At 43.9% G+C, this 26,263-nt stretch overlaps 1 protein-coding gene across 1 annotated transcript in view; it reads left to right on the forward strand.

Annotated features, from left to right (window-relative positions):
- The window catches only part of ADGRD1 (adhesion G protein-coupled receptor D1), a 921,219-nt gene that overhangs the window by 624,979 nt on the left and 269,977 nt on the right, over positions 1 to 26,263 (forward strand). Inside the window, exon 18 of the mRNA XM_073628314.1 lies at positions 2,261 to 2,414. Within this exon, the coding sequence (XP_073484415.1) occupies positions 2,261 to 2,414 (154 nt within the window). The remainder of the gene's footprint in view (positions 1 to 2,260; positions 2,415 to 26,263) is intronic.

Raw genomic sequence — 26,263 nt, forward strand, 5'->3', positions numbered from 1 at the left:
GGGAGCAGTGATCTCTATCATGTTGTAGTGAGGCAATCCCCCCTACAGTTAGAATCACTCCCTAGGACACAGTTAACCCCTTGATCGCCCCCCTAGTGTTTAACCCCTTCCCTGCCAGTGTCATTTACACAGTAATCAATGCATTTTTATAGCACTGATCGCTGTATAAATGACAATGGTCCCAAAATAGTGTCAAAAGTGTCCGATGTGTCTGCCATAATGTCACAGTCACGATAAAAATCGCAGATCGCCGCCATTACTAATATAAAAATTCAATAATAAAAATGCCATAAATCTATCCCCTATTTTGTAGACGTTATAACTTTTGCGCAAACCAATCAATATATGCTTATTGCGTTTTTTTTTACCAAAAATATGTAGAAGAGTACATATCGACCTAAAGTGAGAAAGTTATTCGTTTTTTTTTATATATTTTTTGGGGATATTTATTATAATAAACAGCAAAGTGCAGCGCTAATATAATATATGAAAATAAAAATAAAAATAAAAATAAAGATGGATCTCACTAAGTAACATGAAAACAATCAGTGAGCAAACATATAACAATTCAATCAATGATGAACAAAAACTTAAATCACAAGTGCATGTGAAAAATATAAAAAGAAGTCCAAAAGTTCTTGATGTATCCACAAATAAATAGAGAACACCCATCCAGGAAGAGATGTGACAAAGGTGCCTATAAATGATCCACCAAAAGGTGTGTGAGTAGAATCTGCTTACCGAACGGCGATGACTGCTATTACGGCAGTCTCGCCCAGCATAGGGATTATGGTCTCCCAAAACCAGGGGTACAATTCAGGATCAGTGGTTCTAACAATCCATCAAAACCGGAAATACAAAAGAGAACACTTCCATAGCGCAATATTGTATGATAAAAAGGATTTAACAGTAAAAAGAAGGAATCACACTTACAATATTGCAGGAGATATGCAGCATATAAAATATCAAGCAGAGCGGCGACGTCTCCGTGTACCGCGATTCACTTCCTGTATTCAAAGCCCATCCGAGAACGTGATGATGTCACCGTCGCAGGCTCCTCCCTACGCGTTTCGTCACGATAGGACGTCGTCTGGGGATTGGCCAGGTATATTTATTATAGCAAAAATTTTAAAAAATTGCTTTTTTTTCAAAACTGTCACTCTTTTTTTGTTTATAGCACAAAAAATAAAATATTACCAAAAGAAAGCTCTATTTGTGGGAAAAAAAGGATGTCAATTTTGTTTGGGTGCAACGTCACATGACCGCGCAATTGTCAGTTAAAGCGACGCAGTGCCGTATCGCAAAAGTGCTCTGGTCAGGAAGGGGGTAAATCCTTCCGGGACTGAAGTGGTTAATGTGCTAGTATCTCTAACACTCCCCTCTTCCCAAGACTGACAATGCTACTGTCTCTGTTGCTCCTTCATCCAGAATGTAGACACTCTAATACAAGGAGCGTGCTACTTATCAGATCAAAAGGTAAAAACCGAGGGGAAACAAGCTAATGCAGCCACCACATTTGAATTTGATTTTTTGATTTTGGGTCTAATACAGCTTTAAGTTCCTTTTAAATTGTTTCCGACTATCTTCTTACCACCTGAATAAAAAGTCCATTCTTTACAGAGCTCAATAGCTCCAGCTGAATATCCTGCACACAGGCGAAAGAGTTAAAAAAGATACTCATCCCTCATTGGGCAGCTCTGTTTAAGATTGCAAGCAAAGCATGCCTCCAGTTTTGTGTCCTTAAATTACTTATACTGGTCTAGATTCCTATTTTTTAGTGTGTTAAAGTTTTATTTGCAAAAAATAGAATGTAGACATATAATAATAATAATAAAGAAAAACATATAAAACATCAGCTTAAAGAAGGAGAAAAATAAATAAAATTAAACTGAGCCAAGCCATTATAGTTTATATTTAAAAGAGTGAACTAGCAACAATGGCATTTAGTTTCTGATTTTAGGTATCCTAAATATTTCTGTATCCACACTTTGTCCAGGAAATGTATATTCTGAGCAAGAGTAACTGTCAAAGTAGCTTTTGTTATTATTGAAAATCCTGACATATATTCATATCTGATAAAAGCTGAAAGCATTAATATTTTGCAGTTAGCAGGTAACCTTTAGCTACTTTTGGGAACAGATGTGGCTGTTTATCCAAACTGGTATATAAAACCCAGATAAAGATAATATGAATTCACTCACAAGCAATTATGATATGTGATTTCCCTTCTAACCTGTGTACTCCTTGTGTTTTTTTTCAGCTCCCTTGCAAAATTGTAGCAATATTGCTACACTTCTTCTTTCTAAGTGCCTTTGCCTGGATGCTGGTGGAAGGATTGCATCTCTACAGCATGGTGATCAAGGTCTTCGGATCAGAGGAGAGCAAACATCTTTACTATTATGGGATCGGATGGGGTATGTGCAAGTTTTTGTAATACTGGCTGGTGTTAAATCCAGACAAAACTTTTTTTTCAGTTTTTTTGTATTTTTTGTTTGAAGCAAGAGTAAACCTGCAACAGGGACACAGACAACAATTCAAAGCTACATGCATTTCTCTTTGTGTTGATGTTGGATATTTACTCTTGCTTTTGGACAGTACATTAAGGTACTGTAGTTATTAGTGGAGGGTGGTGTAACCAGAAGTCTAATGGCCGCAATAACAAGTTATTTGGAGCTATGTGTAATAGTAAAGATTGGAAATGTTTTGAATGTTTATTCTTATCATCCTTGCAGTAGCAGTTCTGAATGATATACAAGAGAGTTTCTCAATACCTTGTTTCTGTTTTGAGACATTTTCCAGTTCAGTAATTCATAACTACCTATACTTCATTAAAGAATCTTTAGGCAATTATAGGTCTTTTTTGCACTGGGAAACGTTCATTCTTTGCTGAGCACAGAACATTTATGCTGGTATATTTACTAGAAAACATTCTCAGAAATAAATTAAATATTTAGTTTAAACATTTGAAAATGTCAGAAAAGCATAGCAAAACTAACAAATTAGAATAATAGCCAACATCTCATGTCTTGAATTGAAGGCATTCTCAAAGTGTTTATGAATCCAGGTATTTATCTTAGCTGAAACATAACTTCTATATTGGTTTAGCTATGCATATGGAGAAAAAATACAAAGCTCTCAGGTACAGTTAATGTAGATGTGCCTGTCTGGAACACAATGCCAACATCTCACTCACACTGGTGCCATTATTCTAGAAATAGATTTAAACAACATATACGAGGAGACAATGGTATAGCTCAATATGTTTGTATTATGGATCAGTTCCAACTACAAGTTTCTCTCTATGGGGCACAACTGGTAGTCATGGCTGATTCAGAACACAGATTGAGCTACTCCATTGTTTGATCCATTCAGCCCTAGACTGCTGCGGTATCTGATAACTACAAGTGGCTGAACATAATATTTAGTGAATAAAATGTTAAAGAAAACTGTCAGAGATTGCGAACATGCAATGAGGGATAGCCACAGACTATACATGGTTTAGAAGTTATTGGTGACTGGGGACATACTTCAGGAAATACTGAAGACACACTACATGAGACGTGAGATCTCTAGATCATTGCTATTAAAACCCTTTAGGAAGTGCTATCATACTTGTTCTTCTTAGAGCTCCCTTAAAAATTATATTTGATATCCATATTAGAAAAGATCAGAGGTGAAAAACACAAAAAGAATGTGAGTGTGAAAGAAATAAAACAAGTATTTTCAACTAACACCTGGTCAAACAAATGTTTCCTGCGTGAAAAAGCTAAAGGAGGCGTGAGGACCATACAATATGTGTCAAAGTTTCCCCTTTATCCGCCTTTCAGTTACTCAAATGTTAATTAGCATCTATGGACATCACAAAAATGTATTGTTTCAATTATGTATTCACACAGAGGATGCTTGGGTCGCTTTTGCTAGGAATTGTAAATAACATTATATTAATTTAGTATAACATGTACACTGGTTTACAAATATTTCAAATAATATGTATCATACTTGAGAAGATCAAAAAGTCAAATGCAATAGCAAAACTTATTTTTAGCAGAGTAGGGACTTTTATAACTACAGCTTTTCCATGTAAAGGCCTAAAGCAACCAACAAAATATATTTTTAGCTGTGTTGAATGTGGTTGTGTAATTTTTCAGATAGTGGCGATCTAGAGAATGTACCAAGGAAATTTGTTTATTTATAATTATGACATATACAAAACATTACTTCACACTAACAATAGTGGTAGCTAGGCTCTGGAAGTTATTAAATTAATTGATTTTGTAGAAAATTTTGAGAGAACAGTTGTTGGCATGAGTGTTATTGATCTTGGGAATATTCAGCATTCAGAGTGATAAGTTACAAATGACAAGATTTCAGTGAAACAATGAAACTGAAAATCTTGATTTACATATCTACATGTAAAGTAAAAGACATCAATTATTTACCTAACTTGCCATGGTTCACACAAGTACATCTCAACCTTACCAATCCATTTGTGTGTTACAGAAAAATACATTTCAGCAACATATTAATGGCAGTAATTGTAATTTATAAAATTTTTTTTTTCATTATTTAGCCCATTTTTCATTTTAACACAATCTCCCATCGGTACAAATGGTGCATGGAGGAATTCCCCCCACTGGGATAATGTATTCTGACAGCAGCACTCACTGCTGTCAGAATACATTTATCAGCAGCTGAGGTGCAATGAGGGTCCTAACTTCTCCAGAACTCAGCCCCACCAGCTTCCTCAATGTGCCCAAGGCTAATTTTACCAGGGGGTGTCATCTGAAAGGAGAAATCCATTACATTTTGTTGGGGGGAGGTACATCCTAATAAACAACGCTGCCCATTTTCATGATTAATGGGCAGAGGATTATCACAAAAGGGCATGGAGAGCTGGGTCCTTCTTTGGGGGACAGGCACAAGCTTTTCTTCCCTGGGAAAAGGTATTGACCTTCTGTTGATACACTTTTGCATAAGAGTACTGGATCTAATGGTGGCCTCCTTCGTGGTGGTGGTAATGTTTGCCCAGTTTTACTCCAGGCATCTGCAGTATAAGGTGCTGACTGGGATAAACAACCTCAGTCTCTGGACCGATCATGCATCTGTGTCTCAAAGCCAGGATATTGCAATATCCAATGGATGCCAGTCTATTGGGATAAGAAAGCATCCTAAGGTTGGACTTGGTCGAAGGGACTTGGCCATTTAGGGGGTTCCTATCAACATTCTGGAATTAAGATCCATTCATCTCTTAGGGGTGGATCAACTAGCTTCAGGGACTACCAACGAGGCTTTGGTTGGACATCGGCTTACATCAACTATCAGGGCAGCACCCAGAAGCCACACGGCCCTTCCAGAGGCATATTTAATTCTGGTATGGGCTGAAACATATGTCCCAACCTTGTCTGCAGTTCACATTCCTGAAGTAGACAATTGGAAGACGGACTTCCTCAACCAACCGCTCCTAGATGCAAGCGAGTGGTCTTTTCATCCTAAAGTGTTAGTGACTTCTGTCACCATTGAGGGACACTGGATATGGATCTCTGGGTGTCTCACTTCAAGGTTGACAGGTTTGTGGCCTTCACAGTGGATGCACTGGTGGGATAACTTTCATCTGAGCTAACCCTTTCCTTTGGTTCATTTTCTACCTTGGCTGCTTTGTACAATTAAGGTAGAGAATGTGCCCGTCATCTTGGTGTCACCAAAAAGGCCCAGAAGAACTTGGTACTTGGACATCCTCCCACTCCCTACATCCTCTGTGAGCACTTTCTGACCTAACCTGCTGTTTGAAGAGTCAGTCTACTGTCCTGCTTCACAGTTGCTGGCTTTGATGTCTTGGCTGTTAAGACCCAGGTCCTGGGGGAACCAGGGTCTTTCTGCCTCAATATTTTGTACACGTCTAAAGGCTAGGAAGTCAACCTCATGGAAGGTTTATCATTATACTTGGATGAGCACTTGGTCTTGAGTACTCTTAAGGGTCAAGTTTGGGCATTGGCTATGCTCTATCAAAGACCTCTAAGTTCTCACAATCTGGGGAACATAATAGTTCAGGGGGTTGCTCTCCCTGTTCCAGGGGTGGCTCCAGCCCAAATTTTTTGGGGGTGCTGTGCATGTGCTTTAAGAAAAAGCGAGGGTGCTGATGTGGCATGCGCCACAAAATTTGCATGTGTGGGCGTGGCTAAAGGGTGGGTGTGACTAAAATGTGTGTGGCCAAATGTGAGTGATTCTTCTCGATCTAAAGCTTGTAGTGTGCCACCTTTCCCTTCTTTGTATAGGTTAAAAAGATCCTGGAGGTACACTGGGTGAGAGTTCAGCCTGCTTACTAGAGGTTAAGGCCTTAGATAGCAGGCCCAACAATGCATGGTCATGTCCCACGGAAATCAGCATACCACCAACCGGACCTCAAATAGTTAATCTTCCTCCAGCATTACCTGCATCAGGGATTGTTCCCACAATAACTCACAGCAGCCAGGCCAGCAATTGTACACATACAAATACAAGAGCTGCCAAACAATTTCTAATACTGCTCAGCCAGCCTTATGATCCAGGCACCCCTGCCAGAGAGCAAAATCGGGTTGTGACCTTACTAATCTCCACTGCAGTTGAAGAAAACCTACCACTTCCTCCTCCTCAAATGTAAATGAGCCATTGCACTGATTGATGGCATATATATTTATCAGGTTAGAATTTTTTTTTTTTTATGGTAACATGAGGGAGAGTGTTCAGAGGGAAAGTTCACTTTTCTTATAATGAGATATACTGTGACACCACACCAGCAATGTCGGGGCTCATTTGCAGTAGCGGTTAGGCAATTGAATCAGCCTTTTCACAACCTGTCAAACATGCTTAGATCACTTTTTAGAGGAACAGTGGTGCCTGTTCCACCTGTAAAACAGCCCTTAGCTGCATTTGACGGTGGTACGTGAGACTGGTGTTGGCAAAACCCTGTGGTTGAGTCACACTTTTACCTACCCAAGGTGGAACACATGCCATGTTGTGCCAATATAGCTGATATTGTGCATCTGTATGGGCTCAATAGTATCTTTATGGGCTCAATAGCATCTTTATGTTATTGTGCCTATATAGCTGCTATTGTGCCCACTTAGCTTTTACTGTGCCCTATTATGCCCAATGACCTTAACTTCTTGCAGAACTTCCAGCTGCTGTGGATCCCGCTACCAAGAATGAGAGGCGGACTGCTATTGGTATCACTCCACCCGACATTGCAGCCGGAACTATGGACAAGGCATTGGCTCATGAGGCAGGCTTGATGCCCCCGTGGCCACCTGCTCCCTCCTGCCCTGCTTTTCTTGTTTTGTGGCTGGCCGCCGCCTTTATCCACAATCTGTGCCAGAAGGTCGGTAAGCCCAGGACCAATCTACCAGTCACCTGGATGCGATCGACTGGTAGATCGTGGTCCATGGGTTGCTGACCTGGGCTCTATAGTAAGCATGATTTCTTCTGGGAGAAAGGAATACTTGGTGTCTGTGTTCCCTCTGACACTGTCCCTGAGCATTTTGTAAAAACAGCCTCCCGTGTGTAAATATACACAACATACAGTATATAGGGAATGCTTTCCTCTGTTTCCTTCACTGCCTAGAAAAAGAAAAAAGAGGGACCATAGCGGTCCACCTGATAGCAAACAGAGGTAGAAGCTGCAACGTGATGAGGTCAATGGCAAATAACTTTATTGAAAATTACAAAGATTAAAAAGAGAGGATCCCACGTATGTGGTACAAGACCACACAGGTGGAATAAAAGTCACCGCAATATCTACTGATAATATAAACAAAATTACGTCCAGATGAAGTGCTCATGTTGTAGCATGAAACGCATCGACAAGTGATGCCAGACACGCTGGGGGTCTCCCCCCTCCTCTGTTGTCTCCCCCCTGTTGTTTCTGAGCAAGCCAAAACCGCTATCAGCACTGTGATACCTTACATGGACATTCTATGACAGAAGCAAAAGCGCTGATGGAGACGCTGTGAGCTAGTGCCCTCTACTGGTTGTACACTAGCGGAGTGTTCAGCACATCTAACCTGGATGTAATCGGATCCTGTGCCCTTCAGCGTGAACATCTGCCTTCTCTGCCGGAAGCAAGAGATTTGTTTGACGCGAGCTAGTCTCGCTATGCCGGATCCATACATGCTTGATCCATGAAAGGAGACTGCTGGTCGATCCATACAGCCTTAGGATGGGTAAGAACCCTTTGTGGACTGGTTCTATCTTGCGGTGTATGCCTCCAAACTAATCCACTTTACATAGACCTTTTGGCCAACTAGCGCTTCACCACATACAGTCATGGTACTTTAATTACCAGCATCCATCTGTCTCCAGCATTCAATATACCTCATCGGATCAGATACACTATCATCCAGGAGATCTTCATGCTCATCCCAAATTGCATGTATATGCATCAGCTTCATGTCCGCATTTGTTAGGACTATCATTGTGCTATATTCATTGTCCTAGTAAAACAGCAACAAGATATCCCATTCGAGTATAATAATGTACATATGTGAGATTATTCAAGCCCTGATTAGGACATTCATATCCCAAGTCATGTTTTGGGACACTGCACGGCTGTTTTGCAAACCAAGGTGGACAATGCTTTATATCGTCCAGTACCAGGCTTGACAGCAAATTTAGTAGCTCCAGTTCGGGGACCGGGGGACGGGTTGCTCCATCAGTGTCTATTTTTGATCATTCAACGTTGTTTTTTCACAGTCTGTTTTTCATATTTTTGTTTTAATTATCAGTAGATATTGCGGTGAATTGGATTCCACCTGTGTGGTCTTGTACCACATACGTGGGATCCTCTATTCTTAATCTTTGTAATTTTCAATAAAGTTATTTGCCATTGACCTCATCATGTTGCAGCTTTTCCCTCTGTTTGCTATCGGGTGGACTGCTATGGTCCCTCTTTTTCTTTTTTTTGCAAGTCTTTTTGCGACTTGGGAGGCAGCCCGTCTTATTGAGGAATTGTGCTGGTCTATTTATTGTTATATTGGACACAAGCAGATTCATATAAGTGGTTCTTTTTATTATTGTATCCTTCACTGCCTACACTAAACCAAGGAGCTGTGACTGTCCAGGCTATTGCAGAATTTGGTTCTCCCTTCCCTGAAGCAATGTACAGAAAAAAAAGACTCACATGGGTGTTTAAGAGCTGAGGGGTCATTTTGGTTTCTTCTTGCTCTGGCATTGAAAATCATTTTTGGACTGTGCTGCGAGTACAGGTGTATGGAAAACACATGGAGTGTGCAGTGAGCATAGGAGGTGTATGGAAAACGCATGGAGTGTGCAGCGAGCATAGGAGGTGTATGTGAAATGCATGGAGTGTGCAGCAAGCATAGGAGGTGTGTGGGGAATGCATGGAGTGTGCAGCGAGCATAGGGGGTGTGTGGGAAATGCATGGAGTGTGCATCGAGCATAGGGGGTGTATGGGGATGCATGGAGTGCATTAAGTGTGCACAGCTGAGGGGTACGCTATTTACATAAATTTACAAAGTGCAAGATTCAGGCTTGTGCTACACACAAAGTGCAGGGTTATCGTGTGCGCTACACACAAAATGCAGGGTTCAGGAGTGCACTACGCACACAGTGCAGGGTTCAGGAGTGCGCTACACACAATTCAGGGTTCAGGAGTGTGCTACGCACACAATGCAGGGTTCAGGAAAGAGATGCGTACACAGCGCAGAGATCAAGAGTGCACTGCGTACACAGTGCAGAGATTAGGAGTGGACTGGGTACGCAGTATGCAGAGATTAGGAGTGCCTTGCATACACAATGCAGAGATCAGGAGTGCCTTACATACACAATTCAGAGATCAGGAGTGCACTATGCACATGATGCAGAGATCAGGAGTGTCTTACATACACGATGCAGAGATCAGGAGTGCACTACAAACACGATGCAGGAATCAGCAGTGCGCTATGTACACAATGCGGGGATCAGGAGTGCACTACGGACACAATGCGGGGATCAGGAGTGCACTACGGACACACTGCAGGGATCAGGAGTGTGCTACGGACACAATGTGGGGATCAAGAGTGCGCTACGCACACAATGTGGGGATCAGGAGTGCACTACGCACACAATTCGGGAAACAGGAATGCGCTACGCACACAATGCGGGGATCAGGAGTGAGCTACGCATATAATGCGGGGATCAGGAGTGCGCTACGCACACAATGCGGGGATCAGGAATGTGCTACGCACACAATACGGGGATCAGGAATGTGCTACGGACACAATGCGGGGATCAGGAGTGCGCTCTCTTCACAATGCGGGGATCAGGAATGTGCTACGCACACAATGCGGGGATCGGGAGTGCACTACGCACACAATGCGGGAATCAGGAGTGCACTACGCACACAATGCAGGAATTAGGAGTGCGCTTTCTTCACAATGCAGGGATCAGGAGTGCGCTCTCTTCACAATGCAGGGATCAGGAGTGCACTCTCTTCACAATGCAGGGTTCAGCAGTGCGCTATGTACAAGAGCTCCGGCATGTTACTAAAGTGTGGGAAATATAGGATTAGTATAATGCCATCAGAATATCTTTAATTTGTCAATCCATTCTTCTTGTATTGTGACACCAGCGATAAGGAATGGGTGGTCTGATGGATGAATGAATGGATAGATGAATGAATGGATGAGTGAATGAATGGATAGATGAATGGATGGATGAGTGAATGAATAGATGAATGGATGGATGAGTGAATGGATGGATGAGTAAATTAAAGGATAGATGAATGGATGGATAGATGGATGAATGAATGGATAGATGGATGAATGAATGGATAAAAGATGAGTGAATGAATGAATGGATAGATGAGTGAATGGATGGATGAGTTAATGGATGGATGAGTAAATGAAAGGATAGATGAATGGATGGATAGATGGATGAATGAATGGATAGATGGATGAATGAATGGATAGATAGATGAGTGAGTGAATGAATGGATAGATGAGTGAATGGATGGATAGATGGATAACTCAGAAATCCTGCATTTTCTACTTGTCAGTCTCTGTAAGAACCAAATGACTTGTGCTGGCAGAGAGGAATGCAGGTGACAGAATACAGGATGGATAGATAAACTATCTTGTTCTTCTCTGCTAACCTTCCCACACTGTAGAAACCAGCTTGTTCTCTCCATGCTGGCAGCAGTGCAGACAAACACAACTCACTGTTTCTCAGTGCTGAGCTGAGGAATGTGTCCCCCATAGCAGGCTGTGTCCTCTCCTCTCCCCTCTTTCTCTCCAGTTGCCGAATCTCCTCTTCTCAGAAATCAAAGAAGACGGGCTGGGGGAAGGGGCGGGTACAGTCTTTACCATTGGCTGAGGAGGCAATAGTATGCATCCGCCTCTAAAATTAGTCTGTGCTGGGTCTAGCTAAAGATTATCGGCTTCTGCAGCCGCAGCTGTTGTATCCTTCCACAACAAAAAAAGAGTCCCCAGCTTCCAGGCAGCAATAGAGAACATGCAGGCAAGGAAAAAAACAAACAAAAAAACACTAACATCTGCAAATACTACCATGTGGATTTTGGGGGTGCTTAAATAATTTTTGGAGAGGCTTGAGCACCCCCAAGCACCCACCTGGCGCCGCCCCTGCCCTGTTCAATCCCCAAAGTCGCTGTGCAATCTTAATTTGATCTTGTTGGCTCTTCAGAAGCCTCCCTATGAGCCCATTTGGGATATTCCCTTGGCTGAACTATTTGTGAGGTGGCTTTTCTCATGGCTATCATGTCATCAAGATGTGTCTTAAAACCCACATCAATTAAATGTTTGACCATCGTAATAGATGGGTTCTGTAGCAACTGTAGTGAATGGTGCTGTGCAAATCACAGTAAGGCTATGTTTCCACTATTGCGTCCCCAAAGTCGCGCGATTTTGCCGCGATTTTTTACCGCGATTTTACCGCGACTTTTTACCGCGATGTGAAGCAATGCCTGTATCTATGGACCTCAAGTCGCATCAAAGTGGGACCAAAGTAGTGCAGGGACTACTTTGAAGTCGCTGCGACTTGAAGTCGCACAGATATGAACGGTACTCATTGGAAATCATGGGATACAATTTGTCATGCGACTTTTCAGTCCCAAGTCGCATGAAAAGTCGCACTAGTGGAAACATAGCCTAAAACAATGAGACATTAACAGCGCTACATTGCAAATATATACACTCATGTATTAGTGCAATATCACATTAGTCAAATAAGCCAAAGTTTTGGGACCACACAGGGCTCCTCCTCAAGGCAACATAATATAGCTCAAAATGCAATGAAACATGTACTGTTTATGAGTGAACATGCAGAACCAAACATGCAGAACTGCCTGTGATATCATAGTGACATAATCTCACTTAAGAATTCAATACATTGTAGCAAGGAAGGGACCAGGAATGACCACGAAATGTTGGCCTATTTGACTAATGTGACATTGCACTAATAAATGAGCGTTTATGTTTGCTGGTGGCATCTCATCATTTTACTGTGTCTTGAAACTGGCAGTTTTACCTTGTAAAGAGGCTTTCCTTGTTATCCAATAGGTCAAAAGGGAGACCTAAGGCTTCCTTTCTTCCTAAGGTGGTCTCCTCTATTCACCTACAGTAAGTCTTTCCTTCTTTTTGTCCGTCTCTGAAGCATCCCAAAAAGATTACTTGCGTGAGAACTACAGGTTTATTTCTTGGGCACTGCTTCTATCTGAAACTTGGATAATCTCTTTGACCTAATGGCAAGCTCCAGCAAAGGGGGGGGGGGTCTCTGCACCTCATTGGTCGGTATAGGCAGGTTATCATTTTAACTTAAATCCAGAAGGGCAAGGTCCCTCTTTTTTCTCTTGACTTGTTCAATTGGTTTCTCTTGGGATTTTCAGCAACACGCATCTGTTTCTTAGATTTTTATGTCTGCCATCTGATTCTTGGTTCACACGATTGTGAAGATCTACCAGGTGGATATTCATTTTCTCTGCTGACACCAGCTTTTGCAGTGAGGTACCTTAAGTTGCTGTTTGAGGTCAGCAGCTGGTTCCCTTGATATATGGGCCTTTTGGTATTATTGCTATTTTGCCCACCTTGCTGTTCTATTTCTTGATTAAAGGAGCCTGTGCAATGTACTGTATGATTAAGAAATAAGTATTTTTCACTTATTAATCCATTTCCTCTGTCCTAGTGAGGCCTAGGTAATGCTTGTTACAAAATCGAAGATTGCTGGGGGAGAGGTTATATGGGCTGTTTCACAATTATGTTTGTCAGTGCCCAATCACCTGAAAGTGGCTGCATATAACCAAGAGCCTATGATTAAAAAAATGTGTGTCCTGTACTGTACTCAAAGAAAAGGAATTTACAGGTAATAAAAAAAATTCTTACATTGCAGCTTACCTGGCCTTAGATGTGGTAGTGTCATTCATTTACAATTTTCAGGCAAAGAACATTTTCACCAGATAGAGAACTAACTGTTAATCTTGAAATAAATGCAGTGTCCTTGTTATATGTCTTCTTATACTCCTTTATATGTTTTTAAAGTGTCTTTGTTACTTCTTGTAAGTTGCATGGAATGCAAAAACAATGCTATTGTCCTTCAGTAAACTACTAATCTCCCCTCCCCATGTAATGGAGATAAACAAAGGCAGACATACATGTAGTCCAGCCAGGGTGGCAACCATGGCTTTCTCCATCGATACAGTGGAAGAGTGAGCTTAACCACCCAGGGATAGGAAGTGTGTTATCCACAGGATTACTAGGTGAGAATAAAGGAAGAAAAAAAAAAAAAGTTAAAAAGGTACCATGCATTAACCCCCCACCCTGTTCTCAAAGTAATTGCTAGATCATACAAAAAACCTAAAAGATCAGATTTCCTACCTAAAATCATGGTTAATTGGACAGGTTTAGAGTGCAGGAGGGTATTTAGATTCTTTATTTGTGCATCAGATTATCAGAATCTGAAGATTAGACCAGGGAGGGATGATGTTATGAGTTAGAGGGATGTACAATTAAAGTATGCAGATTTTTGGGTCTTTGGAAAAAATACATACCTGGTTAGTTTCCCCTGAAGGGTATTTTACCCCTTTTTTTCTTTTTGGATATGCATATGAAAGTAGTCAGCTATATATGATATTACTGTATATTATTGGTGTGTGGTAATGCTTTCAAAATCTTGTTACTCTATATAGTCTGTAATTATATATGTACATGGAGGTAGCCCCATTTGCTTATTACATATGCAGACTCTGCTTCCTTATTTGCAGTGCTGCACCTCTTCCCACAATGCAAGTCCGGGGGGTTTACTAAAGGCAAATAGACTGCCCATTTTGCAAGGAAAGTTGAACTTTGCAATGGGATTAGTCCCCAGAGCTTAGTGAATGAGGCAAAGCTCTGCTCTGCATCATCCAATCAAGAAAAAAATGCTCTTTTCTATTCTCCTTGCATGATTAGGTATTCTTTGCAAAGTGAAACTTCACCACATTCATTAAGCATTAGTGAAAATTCACTTACAAAGAGCAATTTTTCTTGAAAAGTTAACAGCTCATTTGCCTTTAGTAAAACTACTCTCCATGAGTCATCTGAGCCATTGAAATTAATAAATGGACAAACCTCAGATTCGGACAAGTCAGAAGTCTCTTTTTGAATACAAATTGTTATAGGGGGCTTCCAAATGATGAGATGATTGTACAGTATGACCTAATCAGTTGAAGTTTGTTTCAAGCAGGATCTGCATGTGGAAATGAGCAACTAAAACCACCCATAATAAGTAAAATGGCTTTATGCAGGCTGCTACCCACTTACATAGTTACATAGTTACATAGTAGGTGAGGTTGAAAAAAGACGCAAGTCCATCAAATCCAACCTATGTGTGTGATTATGTGTCAGTATTACATTACATATCCCTGTATGTTGCGGTCATTCAGGTGATTATCTAATAGTTTCTTGAAGCTATCAATGCTCCCCGCTGAGACCACCGCCTGTGGAAGGGAATTCCACATCCTTGCCGCTCTTACAGTAAAGAACCCTCTACGTAGTTTAAGGTTAAACCTCTTTTCTTCTAATTGTAATGAGTGGCCACGAGTTTTATTAAACTCTCTTCTGCGAAAAAGTTTTATCCCTATTGTGGGGTCACCAGTACAGTATTTGTAAATTGAAATCATATCCCCTCTCAAGCGTATCTTCTCCAGAGAGAATAAGTTCAGTGCTCGCAACCTTTCCTCATAACTAAGATCCTCCAGACCCTTTATTAGCTTTGTTGCCCTTCTTTGTACTCGCTCCATTTCCAGTACATCCCTCCTGAGGACTGGTGCCCAGAACTGGACAGCATACTCCAGGTGTGGCCGGACCAGAGTCTTGTAGAGCGGGAGAATTATCATTTTATCTCTGGAGTTGATCCCCCTTTTAATGCATGCCAATATTCTGTTTGCTTTGTTAGCAGCAGCTTGGCATTGCATGCCATTGCTGAGCCTATCATCTACTAGGACCCCCAGGTCCTTTTCCATCCTAGATTCCCCCAGAGGTTCTCCCCCCCACTTGATTGTTGTTTGCTTTTTTATATGGCATAGGTTAGAGTTCTTTTAATAATACTTTTGTTTTTCTTTTTTTTTTTAAAAAAAAAAAAAAAAATACTTTTGTTTTTCAAATCATTCAATAACCTTTGACTATTTAATGTATGTGCTAAAAACAATCTGCATTGCTAAATTAAATTGCAGTTTGACTGTAAAATGTAGATTTGCTTGCTCTAGAATTCTGGATTTGGCAAGCACAGTCCACACTGTCCATATGGTGCTTTGTGGTTAACTGGACAACAGGACAGATATCAGATCCTATATTATATAGGATGAAATGGACTAAGTACGTGTAGCTTGAATAACTAGACACACTCTAAAACCACACTTCAAACCAAAAAAACAACAATCAGTGATAAACAATCTTTTTAATATTACTTATTTTTCATGTCAGCATTTGTGCTGCTGGATTCACTGTTTGGCAGAAAAGGTAGTGATCCATATTAGCTTTTTTTCCACACATATCTCTGAAGTTTACAAGGATTTATATTATTATATAAATATTATGTATATTATTTTTATATTTTGGACAACACTAGCCTGTGTAATATCATTCTAGAGTGAACACATTAATAACTGCAAGTAAAGATGGAAGATGGAATCACTGTTAATACTGCAAATAAAATAATGTAAAACATTTTAACCACTTGCTGATAGCCTTATAGCATTTCACTGCTACTGGGTGGCAGCTGTGCACAGGATTGCCGATCAGCTTGCAGATCAGCTTCTGCTGTATATTATCACAGCAGAAGCTGCCCGCCGGCGGTGCACATGCCAATGCCCCTGCAGGCAGAAGTGCAGAATCATATATATATATATATATATATATATATATATAATTCTGCACTTCTGCCTGCAGGGGCAGGGGCATGTGCACCGCCGGCGGGCAGCTTCTGCTGTGATAATATACAGCAGAAGCTGATCTGCAAGTCCCAGGGATGTACTCCGGCACCAGCCAATCCTCAGTAAAACGCAGAGAACTGAGATATGCCTATGTAAACAAGGCATACAGTATCTCAGTTCTGACGGGATTGGGGGGAGGATGATCCTGTGTCTCTGCAAAGCAGGGACTAGAATTGATGTCTTCCCCTAGTGAAAGCACCACACTGTGTACACTGGTCAGGCACACAGTTAACCCTTTGATCACCATTACTAGTAGAAAAAAAATCCATAAATATATCCCACAATTTGTGAACACTGTAACGTTTGTGTAAACCAATCAATATACGCTTATTTGGATTTTTTGTAGTAGAATACATATTGGCCTAAATTTATGAAGAAATTCGATTGTTTACATTTTTTTAATTGAATGTGTTTTTTAGCAGAATTTTTTTCAAAATTGTTGGTCTTTTCTTGTTTATAGCACAAAAATAAAAAAACACAGTGGTGATCAAATACCACCAAAAGGAAGCTCTATTTATGGGAAAAGGACATACATTTTATTTGGGTACAGCGTGGCACGACCAGGCAATTGTCAGGTAAAGTAATGCAGTGCGGAGCCTGCCTGACGGCACTGTTTCCTGAGCGGCTACCCCGCAGAAGTGCGCCGCGGCCGGCCCGGCCTCAAATCAAAAGCACGGCTCTTGCTGCCCCCACCTGCCTCACCATCCATCCATCTCCCTGCGGTGACCTGGTGTGCTGACTGGTGGGGACTGCCTGTGTGGGCCAGTGTAGGTGCTCAGGGGCCTGGTGTCTTTGCCATCCTTCTGCCTGGGTCCCTCCTGCTTTGGGCCTTTCCTGATCTCACTCCCAGCTTTCCACCCTTACTGGACTGCCTCTGCTCAGGGGATTGCTGTGAAGAGGGGGGCTGCAGGGAATTGCTGTCTGCCTGCCTGGACTGTGCTCTCCCTGGCTCATTACCCACTGCTCCATTGGGCCGACCGCGGCTGCCTCCTGGTCAATGATCTGGGCACAAGCTGCTCCTCTGTCGGGGCCCCCTTTAGTGACTCATCAGATGTCCCCCCCTCCAGAAAGGGGAAGAAGAACTCCGGGGCCGCTGGGATCGGCTCATCGCCCCGGCAGCCACAACTCTCTTCGCCGCAGTCAGACCCCATACTGATTGGACGACTCCGGGCCTTATTAGCTGAAATGGAGATGGGCCCCGGGGAGGTTCCAGCGACAGAGGAGTCGGCCCCGCTGTCGCAAGATAGTACAGCCACGATCCTCGCTGCGATCGAGCGGAGTAGGACCTCACTGCTTGTGCGCATCAACCATCTTGCTGAGGAGTGCAATTTTATCAGGAATGATCTTGACAAAATAAGAGGGAAAATGACTGAAACTGAGACCAGAGTATTCGCCACCGAAGATCTTACCGCCACGCATGCCTCCTTCATTGCTGAGTTGCAGCGCACGGTACAGTCCTTTGTCGCAAAATCAGATGACGCCGAAAACCGACTCAGACGCAATAATGTCAGGGTCCTGGGGCTACCTGAGAAAGAGGAAGGGGACCACCCGGCTGAATTTGCGGAAGAGTTCTTTAAAAATCTCCTGAGCCTCACAGACGTCCCTCCTACCTACGTGGTTGAAAGGGCCCATCGGGTGCCCACCGGCCGCGCCATCCCGGGGAACCTCCCCCGACCTTTTCTGGTCCGCTTCCTCAATTATCGGGACAGGGACAAGATCCTCTCTGAAGCCCGCAAACATCCCACACTCAGTTATGGTAACACCTCCGTTCATCTTTTCCCCGACTTTTCAGCCGATTTGCAGCGGAAGAGGAAAACCTTCAACGATGTTCGTAGACGGCTCAGGGATAAGAACATGAAATATAGCATGCTTTACCCCAGCCGCCTGCGAGTCCAACATGCTGGAGCAATCCGGTTCTTTGATAACCCAGCAGATGCTGACAACTGGCTGACCACCTTGCATTGACGACCTGATCCCATGAGGATATCAGATGCACGGATTTCCCACGTCCTTACCCGTTACATCCTACTAAAACTTCCTGTAAGTACCGGAGCCACCTCAAAAGTACCTCGACGAGTGATCCACATTGAACCCCCACGATTGGGTAGGTTCACAAGAAGCCAGAGACCTGGTGCTCTCCATCTAACTAGAGAAATTGTCACCAGGCCCCTCTTGCCGTGACAGGATACACATCCCCCCAATCTCGCCTCCGAGGCTTCTGTTTGGTGCTGCGGAGGACTGTAGTGTGGCCTAGTTCACAGGTTACCGCTTTACAAAGTTGAGTTCAGTTTTGGGTATAGACCGGCTCCCGGCCCATCCCCAGTGTTTTTTGGGGGGTCCAGGTACCGGTAGGAAAAGCACACAGTGCTTGGGAAGTTGTATTGTTTTCTATGGTTTCTATGTGTTATGTGCGGTTGGCTCTTGCTCTAAAAACACTCATCAAGTGGGACTCAGATGGGACTCGTTCACCCTGAAGTTAGCAATTCTCCCCTGGGATCATGACATCACGTGGTCAGGGAACAATGTCGGTGATATCCTGGAATGTCAGAGGCCTCAACTCCAAATTTAAAAGGGCACTGATGTTCCAGTATGTCAAGGCGCACAACCCGCAGGTACTGATCCTACAGGAGACCCACTTGATGGGTGGCAAACTGAAAAAGCCCTGGGTTCATAAAACTTTCCATGCCACGTATTCCTCATATGCCAGGGGGGTCTCAATACTGTTAAATAAATCCTACCCATGTAAAGTTGAGGCAGTCCATACAGACCCCCATGGCAAATTTGTAATTGTGGTATTGACGGCCTGGCAACAAAGGTATATTATAGTAGGTGTTTATATCCCACCACCTTTCAAACCGGAAGTGCTGTACACTATTTTGGAGAGGATTAGCCCGTATTGTCCAGCTAAATTGTTAATCCTAGGAGACTTCAACAACACCCTCTCCCCTGATCTTGACAGGTCCACACCATCACAGTCCTCTACGGGGGACCTGCTGGGGTGGACACACTCGGCAGGGGTTACTGAGGTGTGGAGGTGGTTACATCCCCAGACTAAAGCTTACTCATGTTTTTCTACCTCATATAAAACCTCCTCCAGAATTGATTATGCGTTCGCAAATCAACTTATGTTAACTGACATAGTGGAGGCAACCTATCTATCTAGTGGACTTTCTGATCACTCCCCCCTCAAGATCACTATGCTGACCTGAGAAAAACGCAGTGGCTCCATGTGGCGCCTTGGGGCCCACTGGATCTCCCATGACGAGATATCAGAGCAGACCCCACAAACATTACGTGAATTTTGGGAACATAACGCGGGGTCATCCTCTCCTCCCACAGTCTGGGAGGCCTTCAAGGCGTTTACTAGAGGACACTATATGTCAGCAATTAAGGCGGTGAAGGTAAATCAACAAGCAAGCACAACACGGTTGGAGGGGGAGATTGAAGAGGCATCAGCCACTTACGGGTCTGACCCCTCGATCTCCAATTTCGATAGACTGCAGTCCACAAAAAGAGATCTCCAACTCCATCTCACTGAGATCACACGTTTAGAGTTATTCCACACCAAACAGAGATTCTTTGAGCAGGGTGATAGAAATGGTAGACTGCTAGCAATGATGTCTCATCACGACACCCCTATGACTCTGATCCCCGAATTGGTCTCTCCTACAGGTGAATCTATTACATCCCAAAAGGGTATCCTGAAGGAGTTTCAGACCTTCTATCAGACACTATACAGTACCACGCTCCCTCAGGATATGACTCCTGGCGAGATGGCATCTCTCCTGGACCCCCTGGCCCTGGGGTGGCTCTCAGACGAGGAGAGGTCACATCTGGTCAGGCCTATCACTGCAGAGGAAGTACATGCTATTATTAACTCATTGGCCCCGGGCCCTGATGGTCTACCCGTCAAATTCTACCGGTCTCATGCGGACCTCCTAGCCCCCCTGTTGGCAGACCTGTATACCCAATGTCTGAGGGAGGGAGCGCTCCCACCCTCCATGGCAGACGCGCACGTTATTCTAATCCTTAAGCCCAATAAAGATCCCAAACAGTGCGCCTCATACAGGCCCATAGCACTTCTCAACATTGACTTCAAAATCTTATCTAAATTCATTACTGTTAGACTCAACCCACTTCTGCCCTCCATTATAGACACAGACCAGACTGGATTCATGGCCAATAAATCAACGGATATTAACCTCCGCAGACTATTCACCAACTTGCATGCCATACATGATAATGTGGGCACTAGAACGGTTGCCTCCTTCGATATCGAAAAGGCATTCAATTCGATCGAATGGCCATTTCTCTGGGAAACTCTGCGGAGCATGGGATTTCCGTTGGTTTTTATTGGGTGGCTGCAAACTATATACAAATCCCCGAGGGCGGCCATCAGACTGGGGGGTGACGTCTCTCCCCCCTTCCCACTGTCCAGGGGTACCAGGCAGGGCTGCCCTCTCTCTCCAGCACTGTTCGCAATAGCTATAGAACCGCTATAGGTCTCGCCCCACATAAAAGGACTAAAAATAGCGTGGCTGGAGGAGAGGGTAGCTCTGTACGCGGATGACCTCCTACTCTTTCTGAACGACGCGGACTCCTCCCTTAGAGGGGCGCTGCAAGTATTGACGGAATTCTCCAAAATAACAGGATTACGGGTGAACTGGACAAAATCCCAGTTACTAGCTATTGACCCTGAGGCAAAAAGACTAGCCCCGCCAGATCTCCAACTGCAATGGGTAGACGAAATGGTGTACTTGGGGGTGCGCGTCTCGAGAGACGCATCCAGCTTTATCCCCCTTAACCTAGACCCGGTGGTCCAAGGAGTCAAAGCTAAACTAAAAGCCTGGGAGAACCTTCCTCTATCCTTATTAGGCTGCATTAACTTAATTAAAATGAAAATCATACCTAAATTTACATACCTATTCCGTAATTCCCCACAATGGATACCTTGCTCATTTTTTACGAAATTGAACCGAATGTTCTCCTCCTTCCTCTGGGGCTCAAACCCCCCTAGATTTAAACTGTCCACACTGATGCGTCCAGTGTCGCAAGGGGGGTTGGCGTTTCCAGACTGCCAGAAATATTTTCTGGCAGCTCAGCTGGTCACGGCAGTTTGGTGGCTAGTGCCAGACGCGTCCAACCCCGCGGCAGTTCTGGAGGCTGCGGTGGTCCGTTCTGTGGAGGCCCTAACACATTTACCCCTTCGAGGTCCCAAGGCTCCATATGACTTGACCACCTCCATGCACACGACTCTAAGGGCCTGGAAGGCAGGACTGGGACTTGAGAAGTTCCCACGGAATGCAGTATCCCCACACGCCCCCCTATGGAACAACCCGACCTTACCCCATCTTTACTCACTACCAGACCCCAAAATATGGGCCAAATGTGGCATTAAACTGATATCTGACCTCACCACCGGCACGGCAATACACCCCTTCAATCATCTAGTGTGCCACAATAATGTTCCCCCCTCGCATTTATTTCGCTATATGCAACTGTCTCATGCGTTTAAAGCCCAAATATTACCAAATGACACGCAAATAGTGCAATCCGATCTGGAGAGGGTCACAAGATATGAATGCACCAGGAAACCGACTTCGGTCCTCTATGCACATCTCCTTAGAGTTTCCTATCCAGATCTGTCAAAGCTTCGTCAGCGATGGACACAAGACATCCCGGGACTGGACTCCGAGGATTGGGAGGACATGTGGGACTTCCCCTTCAAAATCCTGGTCTCACTTCGTGACCGCCTCATACAATACAAAATACTACACCGGGCCTATATTACCCCCTATAGAATGCATAAAATGAGAACCTCCCTGTCCTCGGAGTGTTGGAGGTGTACTGGGGATCCGGGCGACTTTATACACATCTTCTGGTCCTGCCCAGCAATTCAAAACTACTGGTCACAAGTAATATCTGTAATAAAAGAAGTGGTTTGAATAGATATAGCCCCAACCCCGCAGATATGCCTTCTAGGCTTAGTAGAAGCATTAGTCCCCAAGATAGCGGAGAGGACTCTGATAGAACTCCTGATTTTCTATGCCAGAAAAATGATCACTCTCTGCTGGAAAAAACGTGCCCCGCCGTCAATATTGCTATGGAAAACACATGTCAATAAAGTACTACCACTTTATAAGGAAACCTACCAAAATAGAGGATGCCCCAAAAAATACCGTAGAGTGTGGGCCAAATGGCTGGCGGAGGCCTCCACGGCAACCGCAGACTGATTGAGCATGTACATAATACCACTCTATGGGTGGATGTGATTTTGATACTTTGGGTGACACTTTTGTATTGTAATCTCTGATATGGGTTTATTTGATATCTATTGTCCCTTGGGTCTCGAATGAATGATCTGATCCTTAGATATTTCAATTGAGCAGGAGCCAATACAGCACTAGGTTGTTTGTTGTTCTTTTCTTATAGACGTGCTACAGCTGTATGTCACTATGATGGAAACAGCCCAGTTGCCGGCTGGCACTGGCCCCTGCGTGGGTCTAGTCCCAATGCTGTAGCAGGTTTACTGTTGTTTTCTGTTTGTATGTCTTATACTCAATAAAAAGATTTTCAAAAAAAAAAAAAAAGTAATGCAGTGCTGTATCACAAAAAATGGCCTGGTCATGAAGGGGGGCAAATCTTCTGGAAGTCAAGTGGCTAAAGGTACTCCAAAAATTTCAGGGCAAAGAAAAGGGTTACTTCTACTTCACAGAAGTATGTATACATCTTTTCCCAGTCCCCCACCACCATGTTTGGCTGACGATACTAGGGAGAGTGAGCATTCACTTCCTCATTCCCAAGTGACAAGCCTGGGTGCCTCATGATTTGCCCGTCATTGTAATTTATGGTCAGGGAAGGAGCTCACGGACCTTAACTCCTTCGCGTCCACACTATAGCCGAATGACGGCTACATCATGGACCTACTTTGCCGGGATACCATCATATGACGTCCGCCCCTTTGCACGCTCCCCGCGTGCCCCCTGCGAGTCGTGCGCGGCGTGTGCTGTAATCAGAGTCAATGAGACTCGGGTGATCACAGATCGGAGTAAGGGGCCGATCTCGGCTTATTACCACGTGATCAGCTGTCCGCCAATTACTGCTGATCACGTGATGTAAACAGAAGATCAGTAATAGTTTTTTTTCTCCTCATACTGACAGCGTGAGGAGAAAAAAAAGCTGATCACCGGCTTCTGTGAAAGGGACATCGGTCCCCGAAGAGGAAGAGGTACAGCCACATCATCTGTGTTCACCAGTGCCACCTGCCAGTGAACCCCCCAGTGATTATCAATGCCGCAAATGAGTGCCCACCAATGCATATCAGTGCCACCAGTCAGTGCCACCTATCAATGCCCACCATGCCACCTATCAATGCCCACCAGTGGTGCCAATCAGTGCCTCATCATCAGTGCCACCTAGCAGTGCTGCCTATCAGTATCACCTACCAGTGCTCATCAGTGCCCATCACTACTACCCATCAGTGCCCATCACTGCCACCCATCAGTGCCACCTATCATTTCCCTTCAGTGCCACCTATTAATGTTGTCCAGTGCCTCCCATCAGTGCTTATCAGTGCCACCCATCAGTGTCACCCATCAGTGCCACCTCTCAGTGCACACCAGTGCCACCTATCAGTACCCACCAGTGCTGCCTCATCAGTGCCCATCAGAGCAGCCTATCAGTGCCCATCAGTGCAGTCTATCAGTGCAGCCTCATCAGCGTACATCAATGAAGGCGAAAAATTACCTGTTTGCAAAATTTTATAACAAAGTAGAAAACTGTTTTTGTTTTTTTTTTTCAAAATTTTCAGTCTTTTTTTGTTTTTTTAACAAAACATAAAAAACCCAGCAGTGATTAAATACCCCCCAAAAGAAAGCTCTATTTGTGGGGAAAAAAATGATAAAAATTTCATTTGGGTACAATGTTGTATGACCACGCAATTGTCATTCAAAGTGTGACAGAGCTAAAAACTGAAAATTGGTCTGGGCAGGAAGGGGGTTTAAATGCCCAGTAAGCATGTGGTTAATAACAAACATGTTTATACTTACCTGCTTTGTGCAATGGAATTGCACAGAGTGACCCGAACCTCCTCTTTTCAGGTCTCCACCAGCCCTTCTGGCTCATCCTCCCCAGGGAGTTTCCCCATAGGAAGCCGATTCCTATTGGGGCACTTGTGCGGACTTGTTCCCGAAACTTCCTGTCTGCGTCTATTAACACTGGCTTTGATTGACAGCAGTGGGAGCCAGTGTCCAGTGAGACCAGGGAGCAAGGAGAGAGAAGAGCTGTAGACGGGCATAGTGCTAGATCAAATGAGGGCTCAGGTAAGTTAAAGGGGGGAGTGATGGGGGATACTTACGCCTAAACTTTATTTACCTAATTCAATAAATGCATTGAGGTAAAACATAATTAGGCTTTAGAACCACTTTAAATTAGAATGATATCCTAACTAAATATTATTTAGTTTGTTAAATCACTTTGCAACAAACCATTGTTTTCATTTTTTTTTAATCCTTTATTACATCTCAGTGCTGTTGTTTAGCCAGTTCTTCTTTACATGGCATTTCTCAGGGCAGGTTTTCCTGATGGATCTGTGCAATATTTGTAGATACTTGTAGTTTCCATCAGAAGTCTGTGTGACGTGGTGACAAAGCTGGAGCATGATAGGAAGGCAAGTATAGAGCATCGTTGCCCTATAATAAGAAATGTCTGAACAAGGGCCTTTGTTGCATGATTCCCGCATGTTATTATAATATTAAAAGTATTGGAAACCTTTTTCATTTTTATTTGTATGGCTTTTTTGTGGTGACAGTGATATGTCCACTTTATATCATTTATCAGTGATGACAGACAGGTATATTGACATACAGTACCCAGTGGCGACTGGTGCTCAAAATTTTTGGGGGGCGCAAACAAACTGAAAAATTCTGAAAAAATACCCCATCGATTGCAGCCTCACTGTACCATCAAACGCAGCCACTGTGCCCATCAATTGCCGCCACTGTACCATGAAATGCAGCCACTGTGCCCATCAATTGCCGCCACTGTACCATGAAATGCAGCCACTGTGCCCATCAATTGCCGCCACTGGCCATCAAACACAGCCACTGTGCCATCAAACGCAGCCACTGTGTCCATCAATTGCAGCCACTGTGCCATCAAACGCAGCCACTGTACCACCAAACGCAGCCACTGTGCCATCAAATGCAGCCACTGTGCCCATCAATTTCCGCCACTGTGCCCATCAATTACCGCCACTGTGCCATCAAACGCAGCCACTGTGCCCATCAATTGCTGCCACTGTGCCCATCAATTACCACCACTGTGCCATCAAACGCAGCCACTGTGCCCATCAATTGCTGCCACTGTGCCATCAAACGCAGCCACTGTGCCATCAAACGCAGCCACTGTGCCCATCAATTGCCACCACTGTGCCATCAAACATAGCCACTGTACCATAAAACACAGCCACTGTGCCATCAAACGCAGCCACTGTGCCCATCAATTGCCGCCACTGTGCCCATCAATTTCCGCCACTGTGCCCATCAATTGCCACCACTGTGCCATCAAATGCAGCCACTGTGCCATCAAACGCAGCCACTGTGCCCATCAAATGCAGCCACTGTGCCCATCAAACGCAGCCACTGTGCCCATCAATTGCCGCCACTGTACCATCGAATGCAGCCACTGTGCCCATCAATTGCTGCCACTGTGCCATCAAACACAGCCACTGTACCATCAAACGCAGCCACTGTGCCATCAAACGCAGCCACTGTGCCCATCAATTGCCGCCACTGTGCCATCAAACGCAGCCAC

Source organism: Aquarana catesbeiana, linkage group LG01, assembly GCF_042186555.1.
Source record: "Aquarana catesbeiana isolate 2022-GZ linkage group LG01, ASM4218655v1, whole genome shotgun sequence".
Lineage (NCBI taxonomy): Eukaryota > Metazoa > Chordata > Amphibia > Anura > Ranidae > Aquarana > Aquarana catesbeiana.